Genomic DNA, 22,641 nt, shown 5'->3' with positions numbered 1-22,641 from the left:
ACAGTAACACTCTATTGTTTAAATAGGCCACTTCGGGAAATACTATAGTACTTTTGTTTGTCCCCCAAATTTTGAATGAGCAATGTTTTGGTTTTCTCTTGGGACCATTGTAAGTCCCCGAAGAGAAACTGGAGACTATGTTTATGCAAAATTTGGGGGGACAAACCAAGAGTATTGTGGTATTTTCTGAAGTGGCCTATTGCGTGCTTCAGACGGTAAATTCGGTCGTCCCCGTATTCGTATGCAGAGGTCTCTTTCCTTGCTGCGTTCGCTGGGCTGACGGGGAACGGGAAAAGAGACCTCTGCCATGGGTTTTATCCAACCGCCGTCCCCACCCTTGGACCACACTCTTCAAACCGCAATCTCCATGATACATGCATGTTTGCTAAATGTGACTTTGAGCCTGGTTTGTCGCGCGCATTCATTTACAGTAATTCCGCTGTTGTTAAGTGAGCCCACACAACATGAGGTATCACGTGAGGATGCGGTCGTAACCGCCGCCCAGGTTCGACCCATTTTTCGTACTCGTCATCCCATCGAATGCAAAAAGAAAAGAGTACTGTGCTGGGAGAGTTGAAAACACTGACCTCTAGTCTATGGACTACCCCAAAAATTCTATTTCAAGTGAGTACTATTGGTCGTAAGCAGCGTTACAATTACTGCTAAGCCTAAACATCCATTTTAAACAGCGTTGGTCAATTAAGTCTAAGCACCCATTTTAAAAAGGTTAGCTTTAAATAAGTGTTGTCGTGGCTGATTACTTCATATAAGTGAGGTGAAACCGGTGCAATTGAGGAATTAAGTCGCATGTCCAGGTCGTGCAGACAAAAAATAATTAAGGTGCATGCGATGTAAGTACATAATTAAGTCAGTTCTTTCAATAGTACTCAATCAAAATAATATTCGGTAAATTAAGTTAGTCTATTTTATTGTAGTCCGTCGGGAAAGTCCATAGACTAGGCGTCAGTGTTTTCTAGGCTACCACCTCTGCTATTATCCCGAGCTATCTCTTTCTCGTCACCAGAGCCTCGGATCGACCCAAGGCTCTGGGAAACTCTATATAGGAGAACATGCGCCGTAAGGTTCTTATGGCCCAAAATTGGCTATTTGAACCTTATGGCGCCTGCTCACTCCTCGTGCTAACATGAATGCACCAATTAGAGACACTTTTGATTGTTCTTCACGTAAACCAATGAGAAGACACTTTGTTTCAGGGTTCCCCAGAGCTCTTCTCACCCTCAGTCAAGAGAAGAGCTCTGGGGTCAAGATTGGAGCTATCTTTAAATGTAAACTTGCAAAAGACGCAATGGCAGATATTTCACTGCGTCCTTCTGGGCGATTTAACGGATGAAGTCTTTTCATGCAGGATGGATGGTTTCATCCACTCACCACAGACATAAACCAAGTTTTAAGTCCACGAAAGGAGCAGTAAAAAGACAATTCGCAAAAACTCGCCTGGCTATGTCATTCGCGATAAGTTGAAGTACATTTTGTCGGTGGGGCCGTTTGCATATAGTGCGTAAGAATGAGTGTCGGGTGGACTTTACCAGTCTAATTCGTCAACTCTCACCATGCATTCTCGGCTTGGTGGCTCAAAGTAAACTTTAGAACTTCCCTTGGCTTCACGAAACGGAAATCATCCGTGAGTGGTGTGGTGTGCGACCTTTTCTCCCATGCATTCTACTCTACTACTCTGGAGCTATGTCTATATCTAGGTTTGTACCATGTAGGGCATACTGGACCGGACCCTTATGTCTTTTTTGGCCTTTGCTGCCTCTCCCTAGCCTATTCTTAGCTTTTTGCTTTCCTTTGCAAAATATCACGTATTGAAACCACCCTCACTATATATTTACGTCAGAGCAAGCACTTGCATCCTCGGAGAATGACCACGGAAAAAGCATTTTACCGATGGGGAATAACAGACCGGATACCATGCCCTTGACGTGCCTTCATTGATTTACTGTTTCCGTTGTAAAAAGATTCGAAGATGCGGCGTCTCATTCCCGTAACAAGGGTCTAAATTAAAATTTTAAATACATACATAACTTTATTTAGTAAAGCAGGTCAAGAGGAAAAAAGCAACTTTACAGCTGATGTGGACCTACTGTAATAAAATTAACAATACATATATATGGTAGTGATTATACTTTAGATAAATAAGATAAATAATCGCTAAAAATAAATAAAGCATAAAATATGTATTAATAATAATAAAAATCGGCATGCTTATTATAAACTACTGAGCTGTCTTTTTCAAAAGTGATATTCATAACAGTATGTTTTAACTGCTTCAGTCCATTTTAAAGCCTGTTTGATTCTCGCCATCTCGATTCGTTATCTCGAGATTGTATTAGGATATGAAAGAATAAGAAGGTTTACCAGTCTCGCTACGTCTTCATGTGTGGATCTCCCAGGGCATGAGCTCATGTGTTTTTCCACACCCTCTTTACTTCAATGACGGCCGCAATGACGTAAAGACTGGAAACATGTGAGCGAGGCATTCAATTAGCCGCCATATTAGTTCGCAAGGTTGTCCATTCCACTGCGAAACTGATTTATCCTTAGAGTGTTTGGCCCTCAAGATGAGCTTCCTTTTGTAAGTTTTGATTTTTATCACATAATGTTAGTGTTATTTGTCGAGGGCAAATCAGTGCAGGGATTATGGTGTCGAGAAATCCGGGAAACAACTTCTTATGTCGAACTTCTCTGGGAGTCAACGACTGTCAGGCTGTAAAAGTCGTAAAATCACGGTATCATTTTCTATTTGTTCCAGTGGTGGGCGATCAACGAAAACTTTTAAACCGAAAAAGAACATTCCGGAGGGAACCCACCAATATGACCTAATGAAGCAGGCAGCTGCCACTCTTGGAAGTGGAAATTTGCGTCTAGCCGTTCTGCTTCCTGAAGGAGAAGATCTAAACGAATGGGTTGCTGTAAATAGTAAGTTTTTCATTTGAAAATTAGCTTTGAGGCTCTTTTATCTCGTTTCAATTGTTTTAAGTGATTCGCGTAGCAGCAGTTTAAGCTGAAAACGATTAGACAGACTCTTTGACCGAAAAACGCTGTTTTGCAGCCAAACTACTGGCTGAAAGTAGAACCGACTTCAGGTGTAATTTGTCTCGGAAATTTAACTCTCGCCAGTTTAATTGTTTGTTTGTAGTGCTCTCCCTTAAATTGTTTCAGAGAAGGTTAGTTTATTTGTAGAAAAATTATTTTACCACGTCCAGTGCATATTGTTTACCACAGTTCATTTCTTTTTTTCAGCTGTGGACTTCTTCAATCAAATCAACATGTTGTACGGAACAATAACAGAATTTTGTACGGCCGAATCGTGCCCGGTAATGTCTGCTGGTCCAAAGTGAGTGAGTTATATACCACTAAGATTTAACAAAAGCTGTAAGTTTAATGAGCTATGGTAGCTTTGTCCTTTAATTAATTTGATTTTACTATTAAATATTTGGTCGTTTATCTGTTATTGTTCGATTATCAGTGTGTGAGTATTGAATATTGGTCCAGGGGTTTCAATAACTTTTGAAGTAGATGCCTGGGCTAGTCAATAGTAAGTGGCAGTCACTCTTGTCTCTTACAAATCAAGGCAGAGTTTGTGTTATCCGCCTCAGCCTTCGGCTTCAGCAGATAACACAAACTTTGGCCTTGATAATTATCGCTAACATGCTTAACCTCATCCAATAATTGTTGATTATTTGTCCCTAAAATACCTATAAGTCCTTCCTATTCCCCTCCCGCTTCCCTTTTGTAAAGGAGAACACCAATTGTCCATTTTTTGTACAATGTGGGTGCTCAGTCAATATTTTGTAGACAGTATTAAATCTTTTCCCTTGTAGCACTGCATTGTTTCTCTCTGATGTAATGGATTTTGCAGCCCTGCGAGTGCAGAGACTTTTGGCAGGAAGTGGTTTTTATTGTTAGATGTTGTGGTACATTGAAGTGACAATTTAGATTTTATTTTGAGGAGTTCTGTGACATTGAACTGGCAGTTTTGGTTTCAGGCTGTCATGAACAGAAATCAGTTATATAAAGTGTTTTTATTCCATCATTTCTTAACTCTTTTCTACCAGATATGAATATCACTGGGCAGATGGAACAACCATTAAAAAACCTATCAAGTGCTCTGCGCCAAAATATATTGACTACCTCATGACCTGGGTCCAGGATCAGCTGGATGATGAGACAATCTTTCCATCAAAAATAGGTAATTTCTAATTTTCCAAAGTTGATGGGTATTAAGATAATGAACCACAGTCATAAATGAGGAAATCATGATAATTATAATGATGGTGTGGTACAGTAATTAATCTTTAAAATATCCTGTGAGAATGATCTATAACCACAGGCCTACTATTCCTGATATTAAAGATGCTGTTGGCTTGGACAAAAGGAGAAGATTCATTAATTAAGAACCTTCATTCAATGACAAACATGCAGATGAAATTGATGTAAAAAGAATGAAGATATTTACTCATTTACTCAGAGAACTACACTGGCTTTGCATGGAGCAGAGGATTGTTTTTAAAATCTTACTGTTAACTTTTAAAGCTTTAAATAATTTAAGTCCTAGCTATATTCGTGATCTGTTACAAACTTACAAGCCATCTAGGAGTTTACGATCTTCAACCATGAACTTGTTGGTGACACCTAGATCGAGGTTAAAATTTTATGGTGATTGTGCTTTTTCGGTTTGCGCTCCTAAACTTTGGAATAATCTTCCAGAAAATGTAGATTGTAGTCCAAATCTTACATCTTTTAAAAGCAATCTTAAAACTTATCTTTTTAAGTGCTATTTTAAGTGGTAGTTTAATTTGCTTTTGTATTTGAATTTATAATTTACCAAGTTACTGCTTTTTAACATTTTTATTGTAAAGCGCCTTAGAGCTCTAAAATAGGGCACTATAGTTTATTGTTGTTGTTATTATTATTATTATTATTATTATTATTATTATTATTATTATTATTACAAATAGATTTCCACCCCTATTAAACAGCCACCTTCAGGGAAATGGATAGTGGCCACTTAAGGTTGGCCGGCCACTTAATAGAGGTGAAAATAATAGAAAAGCCCTCGTCTGGACTTTGATTACTGGCCGGCTTATAGGGGTGGCCGTTTAACCCTTTTGCGTCCAAACCGGCCAGACTTAGTACTCTGTCTAACGCCGGACGATTTTACTCGTCAATGGGGAATCCCTGGGTGTCAATGGGTTAATAGGTGGCTGCTTAATAGGGGTTCAGCTGTACTACACAAACAAAACCACCTTTGAATCATTGTTAGCTTGCCAATATTATTCGATTTCCCCATTAGAAAAACGCTCCTCATCTGACTGTCCTAAATCAACAGTGATTGACAAAAACAAGCTAATCACTGCAATTTTGTCTTGTCTAACCTTTGGTTGGAAATACTTAGGGAGGGGTTGGGAGTTGTTTTAAGCAGAAAACATGTTTTAGTCTCAGCAAACTGTGGGTCAGTGATTTTATGAAAATTAATAACCGTCAAGAAAAGGAAAGGAACTTTATTTAAGACACTGTAAACTGAAGCAAATCAATGCAAATCAAATCAATTGTTGGTTTTTGGGGAGAGGGGAGAACTGGAGTACACAGAAAAAAACCTCTTGGGGCAAAGTAAAGAACCAACAAACTCAACCCACATAATTATGACGTCAAGTGTGGGAATCCAAAGCAGGGCCACATTGGTTGGAGGCAAGTGCTTTCACCACTATTTTAATGCCAGCTCTGCACCCTGGAACATAGTATGTATCCTTTATTGGACGATTTAGTGTGTGGTATTGTGGGATAGTCTTGCTGTATTTTGGTAAGCCCGTAGGGTGAATCAAAATACAAGAGACGAGTAAAAATATCCCATGTTACTACTAACACACTAAATCGTCCAATAAGAGATTTATTATTCAACTCAGTCTGAAAATAGGAGAAACATAGAGCTTAACTTATAAATTGCTTCCTCGCATGACAAATGATCTTACGTGACTATTCAGCAAGCGACCATCCAGTTTTGCCACTTATATTAGGTTGCTGTTGATTGGTCAAAAACAAAAACTTGTCAAACCTGTCAATTGAATCGCTGAGCAAAGCATTGTGCATTTTATTTCAAACACTTGCATTACATGTAAGGAAAACAAAGATGGAATATTGGAAAATTCTTTATTATAAGGTTTACAGAGATATCAACAACAATGATCTCAGTTTCCAAGTAAACTTCCAGTTGAGAAAAAACTGACTTTTATGAAGAAATGACATAAGAGGTTGTCAAGTTCCTCGGCAGGAATTTCTGCAATGGCCCTTGATTCTTTCACAAACTCGCACCACCGTTTCAATACGTTATGGTCAGTTTTTCTCTTTTTTTCGTATTTATGTTTTGGTTTTCTTCAATCAACAGAGAAAGTCAATTGTCATGTAGGTTATCGTCTTTGCCAAAAATCTCAAAATTTAGGAAGCAAGCATTCATTGTTTCCTTTGGGAGAAAATTAGCATTTTCAGCCATTTCTACCACTTTTGTAAAACTAATAGGTTTGTGAAAAACCAGTCAAACTGGTCTTCTGGAGTCCAAATACCATGAGATGTTTGTACTCGTTTTGGGTGTTATTTATACTCTGCTGACTGTAGTTGAATAGTAATCCATGTTAAGTAATATTATCATCTTGTTCAACAGGTGTTCCGTTTCCAAAAAACTTTCTTTCAATTGCCAAGACTATTCTCAAACGACTTTTCAGAGTGTATGCCCACATCTACCATCAACATTTCCTTCACATAGTTGGCCTCGGAGAAGAAGCACACCTCAACACATCATTCAAGCACTTCATGTTTTTTGTTCAGGAGTTTGCACTTGTGGACAAGAGAGAACTTGCGCCCCTGCAGGAGCTCATTGAAAGACTAACAAATAAGGACAAGGTTTAGCTGACATTTGGTCGTGTAAAACCAATACACTTGAGTCTTGGCTGTCCTTGTCTAGGAGAGGTTGTATGAACAAAACTTGGGTTGATAAAATGTTAATATTTCTAATAATGCTTTGCAGACACATTTCAATGGGATTGCTGTAGCGGAGGTTGGGTCAGCATTGTATAAAATAATGGACACCTTACAATGTACCTACTGGTAAATACAATTAAAACTTCATTCTGCCCAGCAGGATCATATCATTCATTTATTATTTTGGTTTTATAATAATCCCAAAATAAACAAATGTTCGTAATACGTGTAGGTGAAATGTGGTCTTTAATGAGTTTGAGTAACGCTCATAAATCAAGAAAATCTGAAAATAGTTATTTTTCCATCAAACCCTTTGTCTCCTCTTGTACAATATTTTTTGTGAAATGTCTCTAACTAAATTTTTGTTTTAAAGTGAGGACAATCTTTTCATTATTACACTGTAATTTCTTCCGAGTTTAGTTCAATTGTTCAGTCTTCTTAATTGTAGGGTTATGATTAACAATGATGTGCGGCTATTGCCAAACTAAATAATTGAGTTTCGAAATAATTATGTCCTTTCTGAATTGATATTTTAGTTGTTTGTATATAGTGTTGATTTGAAGGAATTTACATCAGCCTTCCATGTTTTTCTGTTTTTATTGGAAAGGTGATTTTGGTTTCATGGATGTCAGTAACAACACAACTGTAGAGAAAAATAAAGTGTTGATCTGACAAACTGAAATTGGCATTTTGTGTAATAGCCTAGTTTCAAACTATGCAGCAACAAAAGAACAGAGTCGAGGTTCAGGGGAATAATTTGCATTTTCCTTTTTTTTATTAACAATACAAAATGCTAATTATTCCCATGAACCTTGACTCTGTTCTTTTGTTGGTGCACAATTCAAACCAAGCTTATTGTCACATCAGATAAGGTTTTGCAAGTTCGAAATTGCAACATTAAGCTGATTTTGGTTTACAGCGATTATGTTTTCCCTGCACATGTTTGGAGCCTTTATTCATGAGCAGTAATGTTATTTTTTTCAAAAACACTGTCGCACCACGACAGAAGAAGACTTTTCATGGTCATTCTCTGGCCTGATTAAAATTAATTTGTAACAGTATTGCTCTGATTTTACAGAATACGTGTAGGATTACATTCTGAAGTGAACCAGAGCCAAGCAGCCAACTTACATTCTTATGTGTATTTTTGGCTTTACTAAGCATATCTTTAATTTTACTTGTATTCCATTTAACTTTAAAGTGCCTATCATCTCGACTTTTCCATTCTACTTATTCTCTGAAATTCCGCCAAATATATTGTTTTACAATTTTTATTGAAATTCACTTTTCTATTCGTTTTGAAAGACAGTAAAAGTGGTCCCAGTTTGATCCATGACCAAGCAATGAAAGGGAATTTGGTTCAATACCGGGCTGACATCACAAATAACTGAGTATCTACTGACATTACACAAATCACTTGACTCTGAAGAAGACTTCCTCTAAGGTTGTTGAAATGTGAATGTCGTGTCAAACAGTCCTTCTCAGGACTACACTCACTCAGATGATCACACTTCACTTATCGTAGATCAAATTACAACTACAATGTTTTTTCACTTTTTAGGAACCTATTAAACGGTGACTTTGAAGGAGAGGGTTAAGTGAACAAATAATTAGTTTTAGATAAGTCCAGAGAATAATTGGGCGGAAAGGGTTTAAGAGGTGATAGAAACTAACTTTTTTGTGAAAAGTTCGATCAGTTTGTGGGCCTCTTCATTTATTTTTCTGTAACTTTGTGAAGTAATCATTCTATGTATCAAAACAGTGATTGGTCATTTTAACTTCTAGTTCTACAATGAAATCTTCCAAGTTGGCGTCGAACTGTCAAAGACAAAATACATTTAGTTGGCAACAGTCTGAAGCCAGGAAACTCTTGCTTCATTTTGACAGTCCTTAGTCCTCGTATATATTACTAAGCTAGTAGTGCTCCCTGTACATTCTGACTTATTATAAGAATCTCAGAGTCGATTAGCAAGTGCCGTTCACCTCAGAGAAGCTTAAGAAAAAATGGTAACCTGTAGTCTAATGTCAGCCTTTTTATTTTGTATGTACTTGTTCAATGTGTTTAATCAAACATTCTCCTTGGTGTTGGTGATAGTACTGAGTGAATTGATAAACCTCTCAACCTTCCCTGCTGTGGATAATTTTCATTAACTGTTAACGTTTGAAGTACAGATCTAGAAGTCAATTGTAACAGAATTGGATACAGCTTGTAGATAACATTTCTTGCCCTTCCACATTGGACAATTAAAAGTAACGTGATACAAAAGGAGTAAACATTTGAGAAACGAAAACATCTTAATTTTTAAACAAGTTAAGATTAGTTTTATATTTTGCTAGCGAATAAAGTGGTGTTACAGAGATGTGCTGATAGCTTAGATGGATAGCTTAATAAAAGAAAAATGTAAAGTTTTGGATAGACTTCACAGAAAAATGTGACTTATTTTCAATGTAAGATGTTCAGAAAATAAAGACTGATTGACAAAATAATCAGGACGTGGCATGTTTGGTTTTTCACTGTTAGCTAAAGTCTCATGTGATATTTCAGGTTGTGGGGGCTCCCTTAACAACAGTGGAATTATTGTAAACGAATGCACGGGACACAACGGGCTCAAGTCACAGTTAACAGACATAATATTAATGGGTATGCAGTTTGAAGAGTGCTGTCCAAGAATGTGGATGGTGGTTGGTTCAAAATGAGTGTCGACCCATGGCAGAGGTTTCTTTTTACCGTACGAACACAAAAGAAAAGAAACCTCGGCTAGCAGGGAAGTTTGCTCTCTGTCATTGCTGAGTATTGCATATAGAACTACAATTATTGTAGTTATGCAGCTGACATGGCTACACTGCTTACTAGTCTACAAAGTTAGGCAATGACCTTCCCCTGGGAGAGGTGGTTGGTCACATTTCAGCAAGATTGATAAAAGCAAGGTCTATTGTCTGTTCCAACACCACTTAAAATAACACATAACAACCAAAAATGTCAAAGAGCTTCACCAATGATTAGTGCAAACCATGTTCCATGAAACTCTTGATAGAAAAGAAATCATGTCAAGAGTGGGCATTAGATGTTGTTCACTCTCTCACTGGTTGACAAATGAAATCATCTGGCGTTTGACAAAGTCAAATCTGTTACTCTTTGTAGGAAGAGGGTTAACCATTATTTAATATACAACTGCCACATCAAATCAAATTAATGTTAGCATCCTATTTACTTTGCTGCATGTAGAAAAGGGATCTTGTCCCATTTCCACATATAACAAAGGAAATAGGAGATGGCTGCACACAGCCTAATCAAATTTTGGTTTTGAAGGAGCTGACACCATAAAAACTGAAGTAACAGATAATCATTTTACTGAAGAAAAGAGCCAACAAACAACAAACTCGATTCACAAGACTTAGCCTGGGAATTGATCCTGGTGCACAACGGGGGAAGACACATGCTCACACAATGGGCCCTTTGCATGAAACTGTCACACGGTACAAAATCTTCCCTGCTGGATGGCACGCTACGCACTGGGACATCCAAAACAAAGAAATGTCAGGCTTGGCTGATTGAAATCGCTTTGTTTTGGAGGCTGTTGCATTCTTTTGCCATCCAACATGACGGATTTTGTACCATGTGACAATAATATCATGCTGCCAATGAGCCCATTGTGCCAACCTTGCCCCTTGGTCTCAAAATGATTGTCTTGACACTAATCAGTTACTTATTACCTGCCATAACTTAGATCATCTCACTTCCTAACACACACATCAGATGATGGTTTGTGGAAAAACTGAAATCCAGTCACCACATCCTCCCGTGAATGGCAAATAGGAATGCTACAGTCTGGGACAGATTGAACTGGAACCCAAGCATGAAGCCGGGTGAAGGCCGAAACGTGCCATTTTCGTATCACTGATTTCGGGTGGAGGGGGGGTCAGAGAAAAGAAGTTAAAAGCAAATTATGCTGACAATCCAACAGTCAATGTTCATACTGTTTAGGCCTCACATTGACCTCTTCTTTCTGAAAATTTTAGATTTTTTTTCCAGATTGAGACAACCATAATAGCATTCTTAGACTAATAAAAGTACCAAAACACAACTGCAAAGCGACACCATTTTAATGTAATTTCATTACATGTCAAAGTGCATTTTAACCCACTAACTCCAAGGAGGAAAACTTAATAGATTTTACCCTATCTAATGCCAGACGATTTTCCTTGTCAAACGAGGATGGTTTAGGAGTCAATGAGCTAACAACCTCCACATCAATGTCCCCTTTAACCTATTGACTCCCAGGAGTTTTACTGTCAAACGCCTGTCAATTCTACTTGTCAATGGGTTGATGGTTTTGTACATGATACAACTATTAAAGAAAACAGAGACTTCGAAATTAATAAAACGAAAATTAAAAAAAACCGCACAAGAATGCAGAAGACACATTGCAACGTATTAAGACATTCGCAACATCTCTTGACTACATCCCTAGGCTCTTGGAGGCCTAAGTTAAGTGTATGAATAAAAAGGCAAAGACAGGAAATCAATGCAAAGGAACAATTGCAAAAAATTATGCTATGAAACATGCACAACGTTTCCTTGACTGCATTCATAGGCTAAGGATGCCCAAGATAGTTAAACAATCACTGAAAAAGAAATAATATTTTTTAGCCCAATCACATTTTGCCCAGTGTATAAAGTTGACAACTGCATTCATGGGCTGGGATGCCCAAAAACAAGAATGCAAAGGAAATGTTGCACAACTTTTGCAACGTTTCCTTGACTGCATTCATAGGCTAAGGAGGCCTAAGAAGTGAAGTTTAAATCAAGAATGCAAAAGAAACATTGCCAACTTCTGCAATGTTTCTTTTACTGCATTCATAGGCTTAAGAGGCCTAAGGAATGACTCCAAACAAGAATGCAAAAGAAAAGTTGCACACGTTTACGACACATGCAACATTTCCTCGACTGCACTCATAGGCTGAAGAGGCCTAAGTAGACTAGAGAATAAATATCAGACTTTCACATGTGTAATTGATTAACAAAAGGTTACTTTAACTTCAATTTAGTAATTTTTTCCCATTTTTAAACCTTACTACAGTGAAAAAGCTTTTTATATAGCAGTATATCAAAAGAAGATACTTGACAATATTATAGTTCATGAAATTATGTAAGAACTCCAAGATGTATACTTTGCCTAACATTCCCCAATAGCCAAGATTATGTTCTGTGAAAATTCAGTTTCAAATCTTAAGCTCCTTGGGATTTTCCCATGTGAAACCAGGTTTGAAATGACCATAAACACAAGTTTCTTGGTAAATTGGCTTTTTCAAGTCAAGTTCCCTGAAATAAGGAAAGAAAAAAATTATTTATTTATTTATCTATTTATGATTACAAGATAATTATAATGTAATACGACGCATCACCATCATTAAGCCTTTCACTGACTTTGCAGATCAGTTCAAATACCACTTAGAATAGAACAATTTTATCATTGATCACTGTGCATAGCATGACTGGTTAAATTCTGCATTGCACTTGGCTGATTTTCAGATCCATCTTGTCCATTTCTCTGTTTCACAATCCATCAACTATTGCCGCAAAAATGACTACTTGCACTTGGTTTTAGTAAAAAGTTGACCTTTAGAAAATGTCTGGGAAACTGAAACCACTGACCCCTTTCTTAAGGCTCCCAGTTGACACATTGCCTCTCGGTGTTATCTGAATGCTGAATCGTCTTATTTTGAAAAAAAAGTTGCTCCAGTTGAAAAGAAAAAACAACACTCACTTGACAATCATGCCAGGACGAAGATCAAAGTTTTCCTTGACTATTTTTAGCAGCTCATCTTCACTCTTTTTGCTAGTCCCATAAGAAAACACTGTGATCGAGAGAGGTTCAGCAATGCCAATAGCATATGACACCTGTACAAGAGCACGCCGGCAAAGTTTGGCAGCTACAAGGGACTTGGCGATCCATCTAGCAGCATATGCACCAGAGCGATCAACCTGAGAAAAGATTATTTTTCATTAATAATAATTATAATGATTGCTACTCTCTTTTTTGTCAAATTGGAGGAGGTAATAGTAACCAGTGTCTGCAAAGCACTGCAGCAAGATATGACAAAATACTTGCTCAAGACCTTGCTACCTCACTATCACCAAACTTAAGATGGAACAAACTACAAACCTTCGAAAAGTCCTTTCCAGAGAAAGCTCCACCCCCATGGGCTCCCCATCCGCCATAAGTGTCGACGATAATTTTTCTTCCTGTGAGACCAGCATCTCCTTGCGGGCCACCAATCACAAATGCTCCAGATGGTTGAAGATGGTATATTGTATCGTCATCAAGATACTTAGCGGGCACAACTTCCTGAAAGATGCACAAAAAATATTTACATCAATAACAAATATATTGTTTTTTACTAACCCTAAATAGCACCACTATGATCGTTGACATAATTCAAGACAGTGAATCCAAATCTGCACTCCAAGGAAATCAACCATTCTAAGTCAAGGAATAGATTGCAGCCTGGTCTACAATCAATACAGTTAGGTTTCAACTTCGCCAATACAAATATTGCTTGATGAAGAATTCAGAAATTATCTCAAACAGACTAACTGGTCATGAAGGGCACTAGCAAGACGTTAAACACCTCTGTGCTCTCACTCCTTCTTTCTGTAACATCTTCCCCATTGGTACTTATGACTGTACAAAAGTGTTTTAAGTTGGTAAAAGGAAATTTGAAGTAGGTATTTATTGCAAGCCAACAATAAATAATTTATTATTGCAAGATGATGCTCAAAGAAACAACACAAAAATACACCTCTACCAGATATCTACAGTTAATTGGCTCACTTAATTCAAAGAGCATTCAAAGTTACCCCTAACAAGAAAAAAATAACCACATGTACCTTGATCACTTTCTCATAGAGCTGTCTTCTCATATCATCCAATGTGACATCAGGATTGTGTTGAACAGAAATAACCACAGTGTGCACTCTCAGAGGAACAGCTGCCCCACCCTCAAATTTGTACTCAACAGTAACTTGGGTCTTGGAGTCAGGTCGCACCCAAGACATTGTTCCATCACGCCTGCTCTGTGAGAGCTTCTTATTGAGATTGTGCGCCAAGACCACAGTCAATGGCATAAGTTCCTCAGTTTCATCTGTCGCATAACCAAACATAAGACCTTGATCTCCAGCACCTATGTCTTCTTCTCTTCTTCCTTGATGTACTCCCTGGGCAATATCAGGACTTTGCTGTTCCAATGCAACCAATACATTGCAGGTCTTGTAATCAAATCCTACAAGGACATATTAATATGGGCTTGTAATCTACAACAGTTTTACAACAACAACAATAACATTATTAATATTTGTCGCCTCTTAAGGGCAGCACAAAAGTCATTGGCTTAAGAGAGAGTCTTTGCATAAACAGAAAATCAAAGTCACGGTTTTCCTTTTTAACCTTTCTTCAAGCCAGTGGCACGAAAATTTATCTCCTTGAAATCTAAACTCGCAAGGCAATTCCATACCGAGTCCTGCTCCTCTGTTTATTCGCTTATCCGTAAAAAGAGCCATTGCTGAGCTAGAGGCAAGCTTCAGGGACTTCGTCACCCAACCTCAAACATATTCTAATGAACAATTTTTTAAAACTTTTATTTAACACAATGGTGATTGAAGCGTTGCTGCCTATGGGGTCGTGCAATTAAGCCAACTATAACTTAAGCAATAAAAGTATATAAAATATAAAATAATTATCGTTGTTATTATTGTGGGGTGTTGTTTGTAGAGATTCTGCCTGAAAGTCTAAATTACGTAGGCTGTCAGATTTAAGGCCATTCTAGTGTAATAGACCATTTTACAGTTCTGTGTTCAGTTACCAGGCCTTTGAATATAAGCGAGGCTGGAGGTGACCTTGCTTTGATACAAACCTCATTGCTTTTCTTATGTAAATGACGTTGTAATTTTGCTAAGGAGTTTCTATTCACATAAGAAAAGCAGCGAGGTTGAGCTTCGCTTTATTCAAAGGCCTGGTAACTGAGATAAGAACTGTAAAACGGTCTACATGTATTCTTTATTATTCTGGATGTCTTTGCAAGGTCCGGAGTAAGGAGGTTCTACTCAATGAATGCTCTGAATACTATTGAACTTTTCACAAAATATGTCTTCAAGCGAGGCACTTTTACTGTATTCTTAGTTCGCAAGTGATGCAAGGGAGAAGTCATCTTAGTTATAATATGCCCCATGGAAGGAGGAGTGCAGTCATAAAAGATCTTATAATTTATGCTAATGTTTCCAACTTTACTTTGTACATAAAGTGTGAAGAGTCCCATTTGGCATTGCAAATATCATCTTTTATTGTGTGGTTCCAGAAAATATCCATACCCCCACCACGGAAGACAATTGGAAATTCCGAGGGAGAGGGGGGGTTAAAGGGCAGTAATTTCCAAAGGGTCACGAACCACGTACAAAACATTGAAAGCAACATACGATCGATCTGAAGCACAAAACACACTATCGCACGATGTTTTGAAACAAAAGTCAGTTTTGAGATAAAGTTAATACTATTAGCTTCAATGTTTCCGTTTTTCTTTGAGTTAGCTAGCGCTACAATCTCTCGAAGCTAAGAACAATGTGTCTTTCATTTGGGACAGATTCAAAACATTTACAATGGCGGTCTCAATTGGAGTCTCGTCCCCAGACTTCCACGTTTGTCTCTTTTTCGTCCAACCAACACTTCCGTTCACTTGAGTATCACTTTTCGCTACCTTCACATGCAGTAAACACATTTTTGATAGGATTTATGTTTTACTGGGGGTAGTAACTCATTGAAAATGCGATAAGACGCAAGTTCCCACCATCTCAGCGCTTGTGTGCAACGACATTTTCTTTTTTGTGGGTGGCATTTAGACCACGGACAGGAACCGGGAGTCACGTTTTCTCTTCTTTGAGTAAACGCAATATTTATTGCGGCCTCGGGAAACGATTGTTGAGGTTCAGTTCGTTATGTCAAACTGGAAATTCTAAAACAGGAGTTTGACTACTCATTGGAGGAAGTAAATCGCGCCAAAAACAATAACAGTCGCCCTCTCGCTTCCATCCATGGCTCAAAGGCAAGCAATAGTGAGGCTGTCTGTCATTTACCGGCGAGATGAAGACTGCACATAAATCGCCATATCTAAGTTTACAAATATGATGGATTATTTTGGCGTCAATAATATTCTTTGTAAAACAATCGCCTTTGTGACGACGTTCACGAAACCTACCGCGTCAACTTTTGTGGTCCCTAAATATTAAAGAATCAATCTGAAGAAACTGACCAAATGTGTAGACAAAGGAACCTTGTAAGTTTCTGTTTTATTTACTATGGTTTGCGAAGTTGTTTAAGCGAGTGAACTGTTCTCATCGAAGTTCGCACAAAAACGTGAAACAGTCGACGTGCAACCCAAATGTTTAAGCTTTGCAAAGTTGATAGCGCACAAGCTGAAAGTTTAGCTGGATAATGAGCTTAACAAAGCGTTACATTTTTCTAAAAGTTAACCTTAATGTTTACACTGTTGTAATAAAATTCTATTGCAATTACGTAACTAATTCACTCTCGTTTTTATAAATAAAAAAATTCTGGAAATTCCTGAGGGGAGGGGGGGTCATCAAAGACCCCCCTGGAACGGAAAATCCTGGGGGGAGGGGGGTGCAAATCAAAAAGTCTTCCGTGGTGGGGGTATGGATATTTTCTGGAACCACAAATTACACATAACATGAGAATTTTATTCCATAAAGCTCATTTGTACAAATCTATGTGCTTTATTTTCACATGTGGAAAAGGCTTATACCGCCAATCAGAATGGTGTACAGCTATTTCACATGTGGAAGTATAACCAATCAACGATAGCGTAAAGGCGTTTCCATGCCAATCACTTGTGCATCTCGTGCATATCGTACTTTGTTATTGTATTAAATTCACTTAAATTTGCATTTGGTTCTATTGTTAGTGAGTTTTTGTTTCTAATTTGTGTTCAAAAAACTATTTTAATGAAAATTCTCGTCTTATGTGTAATAAACAGTTCACGACATAGAAAGTGCTTTGTACGGGGTTTTATTCACTCGCATGTTCGGCTTTTTGACACAAACAACTCGTGAATAAAACCCCGTACGGCGCACTTTCTATGACGTAAACTATATATACAAAACCAGCCCTTACTAAGAGAAATCTTTAACCCCCCCCCCCCTCCCTCCCTTAATTTCATATAGAAAGGGGAGATCTTGAAAAATGTATAGAGCAAAGCTCTGAGGTCTTTGAATTTCCTTTCTTGACCTATAAGAGTCATGTTTGGCCTTTCTACACCTTGAAACGCAATAATTGTCTCTAAAAGACTTGTTGAGGTGTAGTATATGCCTAAACCATCCAAAGGATATACCCTCAAGGAGAAATACTCTGTTAGTGTCAGAGTGAGTTGGTTTACCTTTATTTGAGTCATCATAGCCAATTCTTTTGATAGTATCACGGATAACGGACTGGTAGTCAACAACTGCTTTAGACGTGATTTCACCAGCAACAAGAATCATGCCTGTCTTGGCAACGGTTTCTATTACAAAGAAAAATGAACACAAGTTAAAAAACTGATTGACAAGTTTAAAACAGGACAGCAAACAGGTCATAATTAACATTTTTACAATATAGAGGTTCCTAGAGATTTAGATTTCGGGTTTTAGGTACATATCATGATAAATTATCAAAATCAAGCCGTGGTCCATTGCCATAAGGACGGAGAAGACGACAGTTACGAATATTATGTGATCTTTCCAAATAAATGAAAACGCCACTTCTTCTATTGAAGGCATAACGAGTCTAATACTAGATTGACTGGAAGACAACCTTGCTCTGTTTATCAGAAACAAGTCTTAAAAATCTAGAAAATCTAGCGAGCTTTAAGTTTAATTTAACGTGCACACTTAGAGCTATCTCAGGAAAAATCGAACAACGTTCCCTTCTTCTAGTTTGTATTACAATATTGCATCATCCACGGTAAAAACTGAATTGGAACAGAATGAACTACAAGATGTTAAGCGCCTCCTGAAAACGTGAGGAACTCAACGTAAGTTTATTTACTACGAAGGGGCTATAACCGGTTTGGCGGGATATCACACGCTGCAAGGATTTACGCAAACTTCATTTACGCACCAAGCGTGACATGATTTTCCTACCGCACGTTTCAAGAGATGTACGAAATGAGAAAGACATCGATCGAAACCAAAACCGACCTAAGATGCTCTGAAACTGGGTACGAAATAAATAAGCCACATTGCATCCATAAACGAAAGAAATGTGAATTCATTCCGCAGGTAACTCATTGACAAATCATATTGCGCAACGCCAATCAAACGAGTCGAAAAAATTTCTTTTGAGGGACTCGTGTCACCACGCATCTGGAAATCAAAGTTATACGTTAAAATTGAAAACAAACGGTTAAAACGAAAACTGGTGGGTTTCAAAGAAGTTGTAAGCTTGAACAAGTACCTGCCCATCAATCGAATTCAGCTTAAGAGCATTGACTTTTCACGAGGTACGAAATGAAAGACCGGTCAAGATAAGCTTAAAATTCTCGGTTAAAAACACTTAGCTGAAGACGAAAGAAATCGACGTAAAAGCAATTTTCGACAAAACGTTTTTCGAACATCTGACATCATAATAACTGGTGATATAACCAATGCGTGGACCCATATGCATGCATTTATTTTAAAACAACGCCAATGTGATAATCTACTTCACTTGCTGAAAGCTTACCGCAGGCAACTTTAGCATTAGGATCTTGTTTAAGATGGGCATCCAGGATAGCGTCCGAGACCTGATCGCAAATTTTATCTGCGAAGAGAAGAGAGGAAGGTCTGAAATGCAGAGAGGTCACCTCACCCACCTGTACAATTCTGAGCTGCTAGAAAGGCTGATTAAAAGTACTACCGCATTTTTGGAAAATATACCTGGATGTCCCTCGCCAACAGACTCGGACGTGAAGAGGAAAGTATTGTTTTGGGTATCTGGGTTATTCATTTTGAATCTTTTGGCTGGATGACTGCTCAACTCCACCTCTGAGTCAGCTTCGCAGTAATTATTATGACTCATGCCAGCTAAGCGTCCTTTCTTGAAGTGAATACTTGGTAGCCACCCATCTCGGACAACCCTAAACCTATTAATTTGATTGGTTAAAAGAGACCTTTCCCCTGTGGCTTAATCGGCACGTGAAGGCAGGATGAAGTAAAATTTTCGCCAACAACAGGCGTACATTTCGAAAGAATTTCCCTCGATAAACTGACTAGTAATTTTGTTCAAACGCTAAGATCACCGAAATCACCAACATCAAAATGCGATGATAGGTTCATTGGACGCAAAAGTTATTAAAATTAACTCGAGATTTACCGTCATGAGAATTATTAGTGTTATTACCATTGCGAAATCAATTGTCTCATATTTAAAGTGATTTTACGGCTTGCGGTAAAATTACTTCAGCTCACCCTCTCAACTTATTTTTCAGGCCAATCTTCACTGCTGGAGGGCCGTCATCACATTTATCTTGTGACTAGCTTGTTTTTAACTTAATTTCAGGATTTGTGAGTTTTGATATGTTGTGATCTGAGAGTGGGGAATTCGCTTTGTCCTTTTTTATATTATTAAAAGGATTTCTTTTTAGGGGAAATTGACTTTTTGCATTTCATCCCCTGGCCTCTGTTTTTTTGCATGCCATAAATTGTAATAAATAAATAAATAAATAAATAAATACGATGATTTCTGCCTCTTTTTGAATGTGGATTCAAGGCGTCTTGCACCTTTTCTTAGCGAAAACCTTCTTTAAAAAATGCACGAGGAGGCCCCTGGCCCCCGGGCCCTGGCCCTCCTCAAGCCTTTATGGCTGGCTTCTCGTTAAACCTTTTCAGTATCTTTACTCATCTCATGTAAATGAGAGAATGATCACCCATAAGTCTTGTCGAGAAATGTAAATATTAAAAAATTATTATAAAAAACGTTCACTGGCTATATACAGTTAAAAACTTTCGAGCTTTCGGCTGTCAGGCTACAGCCTTCAATGGAAACTTTTTCCATAATTTTTTAATATGTTTTACCCTGGCTACGGTTCTTCTATTTTTAAGAGAAATGTTAAGCCTAATTTTTAGCATCGAATGCCGGAATGATAGAATGGTAGAACGGTGGAACGCCGGAATACTTAAGCATGGAACGCTGGAATACTTAAACACGGAACGCCGAAATACTTAAACACGGAACGCCGGAATACTTAAACACGGAACGCCGGAATGAAAAATAAGAGTATAGTTTACCACGTGAAATGAATAGCTTGATGTCAAGTTCAACACTGCAGTTAGGAGGGAGCTTGGGCACGCGCGTTTGTGAGACGCGGACGGCAACCGGAAGAGGACATTTCTCGTACCAGGACGCTTATTTCCCTTTCGTAAACGGTCGTTGCCATTTGAAACGGTCGATGCCATTTATAACGGTCGACTACACACTTCACTTCAAAGAAAATTAAAAGAAACAAACTAAGAAAAAATATTAACAAAAATTAAGACAAAAAAAGGAAAAAAAACCATTTATAAAAGAAAAACTGGAGGAAAAAAAGAGTCCGAAAATTTCAAGACTCGAACTCGGGTTCTTAGCCCTCACCCTAAACAGAACCCTAACCCTACCTCATATGACCAGCGAGACACAACTCCCAGTAACCGCAACCTTTTGAGTTCTTAGACCTAATGAGTGTAATTCAGAGCTAAGAAATGTCATCGACCGTTTCAAATGGCAACGACCGTTCTGAGAAATGGCAACGACCGTTTCAAATGGCAACGACCGTTTACGAAAGGGAAATAAGCGTCCTGGTACGAGAAATGTCCTCTTCCGGTTGCCGTCCGCGTCTCACAAACGCGCGTGCTTAAGCTCCCTCCTAACTGCAGTGGTGTACTTGACATCAAGCCATTCATTTCACGTGGTAAACTATACTGTTATTTCTCATTCCGGCATTCCGTGTTTACGTATTCTGGCGTTCCGTGTTTAAGTATTCCGGCGTTCCGGGTTTAAGTATTCCGGCGTTCTATGTTTAAGTATCCGGCATTCCATGTTTAAGTATTCTGGCGTTCCATCGTTCCTCCGTTCCATCATTCTATCATTCCGTGTTTAAGAACGAGCCGAAAGCCTGGGAGCAAGTATTTGTTGGTAAGTACGTCACGTATTGCTTACATAACGTACTTTCCAGTATCTGTAGTCTTGAGCCCGTAATAGCCCATACGGAAATTTCAAGATGGCGACCTCAAAGAGTGCGAACACGTACAATCGTCAAAACTGGGAAAATTCGGTATGATAATAGACTAAATTGCTGTTTTTAACTTAAACGATCTTTTCTGTAGGATAACTGTCATTATCTTAGATGTCTTTACAATTTTTTTAAAGTCAATCGCGTTTGTTTCTAGAGCGTGTTTGTAGCTTTGGTTGTTTGCCTTGGTATGTGATGCACAATCTGCGAGGCATGCGAGGTAGACGTGCGAGGAATTTGAGAACGCTTTCAAATAGCGCTGATAAATAGTATTAAAAGTCTAAGCACCCATTTTAAAACGGTTAGCTTTCAAGGTTGCCTTTTGACTCACGTGGCTCGCGGGTTCGCATTTATTGTACAAACTGGCTTTGGCATACAGTAGGTGAAGTGAAACCATACTTGTATTAACTCCAGGGAAGGCTTAGACAGTAGTTTTTCGAAGTTATAGCAATGTTAAAATACAGGTGCCCATTACAGCTGTTGTACAAGTGACTCGGCGGAATGTGAGTGGATACAGGAATAACAATATTAAACAATGCTAAATGAACTAGAAAACTATATATTTTGGTGGCCCAACGCCTAGAGCCACTGAGTGATAATAGAATTCCAGGTCACCTTGGTCTTCTTGTGGCAGCATTCTTTCACATGGAAATGAGTGGCCCCTGATACTCTGTAATAATTAGCTCTACTGAGCTACAACAAGTTGCAAAAATAGTGGAGACACTTCACCTTCTTGGGGCGTTATTAATTTCCCTATTATCTCTCACACTGCAGCCCCCCTTCCCCCCCTATTAGTGTTGCTAGCAAGACAAAAAATGTTGGGAACTTAAGCAGTCAACATTGAAAGGGGGAGAGGGGAGAGGAAGTGGGAAAGGTTTAAATTCTAGATATGCCGAGTATTGGAAGTTAGATAAGGTGTTTTTTAATGAAAGTGTCTCAACAATTTTGCAACTTGTTGTAGCAAGGCATGAAGCTTAACATGGCATGAAATGTGGCCCTTGGTGAAATGGCTCCATCAGATTGGGTTTGGGGACTGTGTTAAGACCGTGGTCTTCTCTGCCCACTCTAAAGCGTAAAGAATTTGTAGTGTTTATATGGGGATCCGATATCAAATAATTTTCGTTAAACACTAGTTCTGAAAAAATCATGAATTGAGAGCTGAAGGTACAGGGCAAGAGATTATACAGACCACGTTTTAGGCACTTACCTTTTACAGAAGATGCCCGGCAGCGTTTTCAATTTTTCCATGTATTTGTCTGTAGTTTTTCTCGCGAATTTTCAGTAACAATTACAGACAAATGTATGGAAAAATCGAAAACGCTACCACGCAGCTTTTAACGAAGGCTAGTCCCT

The 22,641-nt window shown here is 38.4% G+C and overlaps 3 protein-coding genes across 3 annotated transcripts in view; 2 read left to right on the top strand and 1 right to left on the bottom strand.

The window, feature by feature from the left end:
* The first annotated feature begins 2,462 nt into the window (after nucleotides 1-2,462).
* LOC138021900 (MOB kinase activator 1B) lies at nucleotides 2,463-9,483 on the top strand. Its single transcript, XM_068868922.1, has 5 exons — nucleotides 2,463-2,596; nucleotides 2,774-2,940; nucleotides 3,265-3,358; nucleotides 4,080-4,213; nucleotides 6,680-9,483. The coding sequence occupies exons 1-5, from the start codon at nucleotides 2,583-2,585 to the stop codon at nucleotides 6,922-6,924; spliced, it is 654 nt and encodes a 217-aa protein (XP_068725023.1). The 5' UTR covers nucleotides 2,463-2,582; the 3' UTR covers nucleotides 6,925-9,483.
* A 1,599-nt stretch (nucleotides 9,484-11,082) lies between these two features.
* On the bottom strand, nucleotides 11,083-19,124 carry LOC138021899 (S-adenosylmethionine synthase-like). Its single transcript, XM_068868921.1, has 7 exons — nucleotides 18,959-19,124; nucleotides 18,765-18,842; nucleotides 17,443-17,565; nucleotides 13,889-14,280; nucleotides 13,164-13,346; nucleotides 12,765-12,982; nucleotides 11,083-12,319 (listed from the first exon to the last, which is right to left on the bottom strand). Exons 1-7 carry the CDS (start codon nucleotides 19,098-19,100, stop codon nucleotides 12,220-12,222), a joined length of 1,236 nt encoding a protein of 411 aa, XP_068725022.1. The 5' UTR covers nucleotides 19,101-19,124; the 3' UTR covers nucleotides 11,083-12,219.
* A 2,134-nt stretch (nucleotides 19,125-21,258) lies between these two features.
* Nucleotides 21,259-22,641, top strand: part of LOC138021895 (pre-mRNA-splicing factor RBM22-like) — a 10,650-nt gene continuing 9,267 nt past the window's right edge. Inside the window, exon 1 of the mRNA XM_068868917.1 lies at nucleotides 21,259-21,330. Coding sequence (XP_068725018.1) covers nucleotides 21,277-21,330 — 54 coding nt within the window. The 5' untranslated portion in view covers nucleotides 21,259-21,276. The remainder of the gene's footprint in view (nucleotides 21,331-22,641) is intronic.

This window comes from Montipora capricornis, chromosome 10 (genome assembly GCF_036669925.1).
Source record: "Montipora capricornis isolate CH-2021 chromosome 10, ASM3666992v2, whole genome shotgun sequence".
Taxonomy (NCBI): domain Eukaryota; kingdom Metazoa; phylum Cnidaria; class Anthozoa; order Scleractinia; family Acroporidae; genus Montipora; species Montipora capricornis.
The sequence above is the reverse complement of the archived record's forward strand: the minus strand, read 5'-3'. Positions and strand labels throughout refer to the sequence as shown.

What these genes read in the sequence shown, in the direction of transcription:
- LOC138021900 (XM_068868922.1), top strand. An exon ending in CGAATGGGTTGCTGTAAATA is followed by an intron (nt 2,941 to 3,264) that starts GTAAGTTTTTCA and finishes TCTTTTTTTCAG; the next exon opens with CTGTGGACTTCTTCAATCAA. An exon ending in GTAATGTCTGCTGGTCCAAA is followed by an intron (nt 3,359 to 4,079) that starts GTGAGTGAGTTA and finishes CTTTTCTACCAG; the next exon opens with ATATGAATATCACTGGGCAG.
- LOC138021899 (XM_068868921.1), bottom strand. Translation starts at nt 19,100, where the DNA reads ATGAGTCATAATAATTACTGCGAAGCTGACTCAGAGGTGGAGTTGAGC. An exon ending in CTATGATGACTCAAATAAAG is followed by an intron (nt 14,281 to 17,442) that starts GTAAACCAACTC and finishes ATGTCCTTGTAG; the next exon opens with GATTTGATTACAAGACCTGC. An exon ending in CGTCCTGGCATGATTGTCAA is followed by an intron (nt 12,320 to 12,764) that starts GTGAGTGTTGTT and finishes TCCTTATTTCAG; the next exon opens with GGAACTTGACTTGAAAAAGC.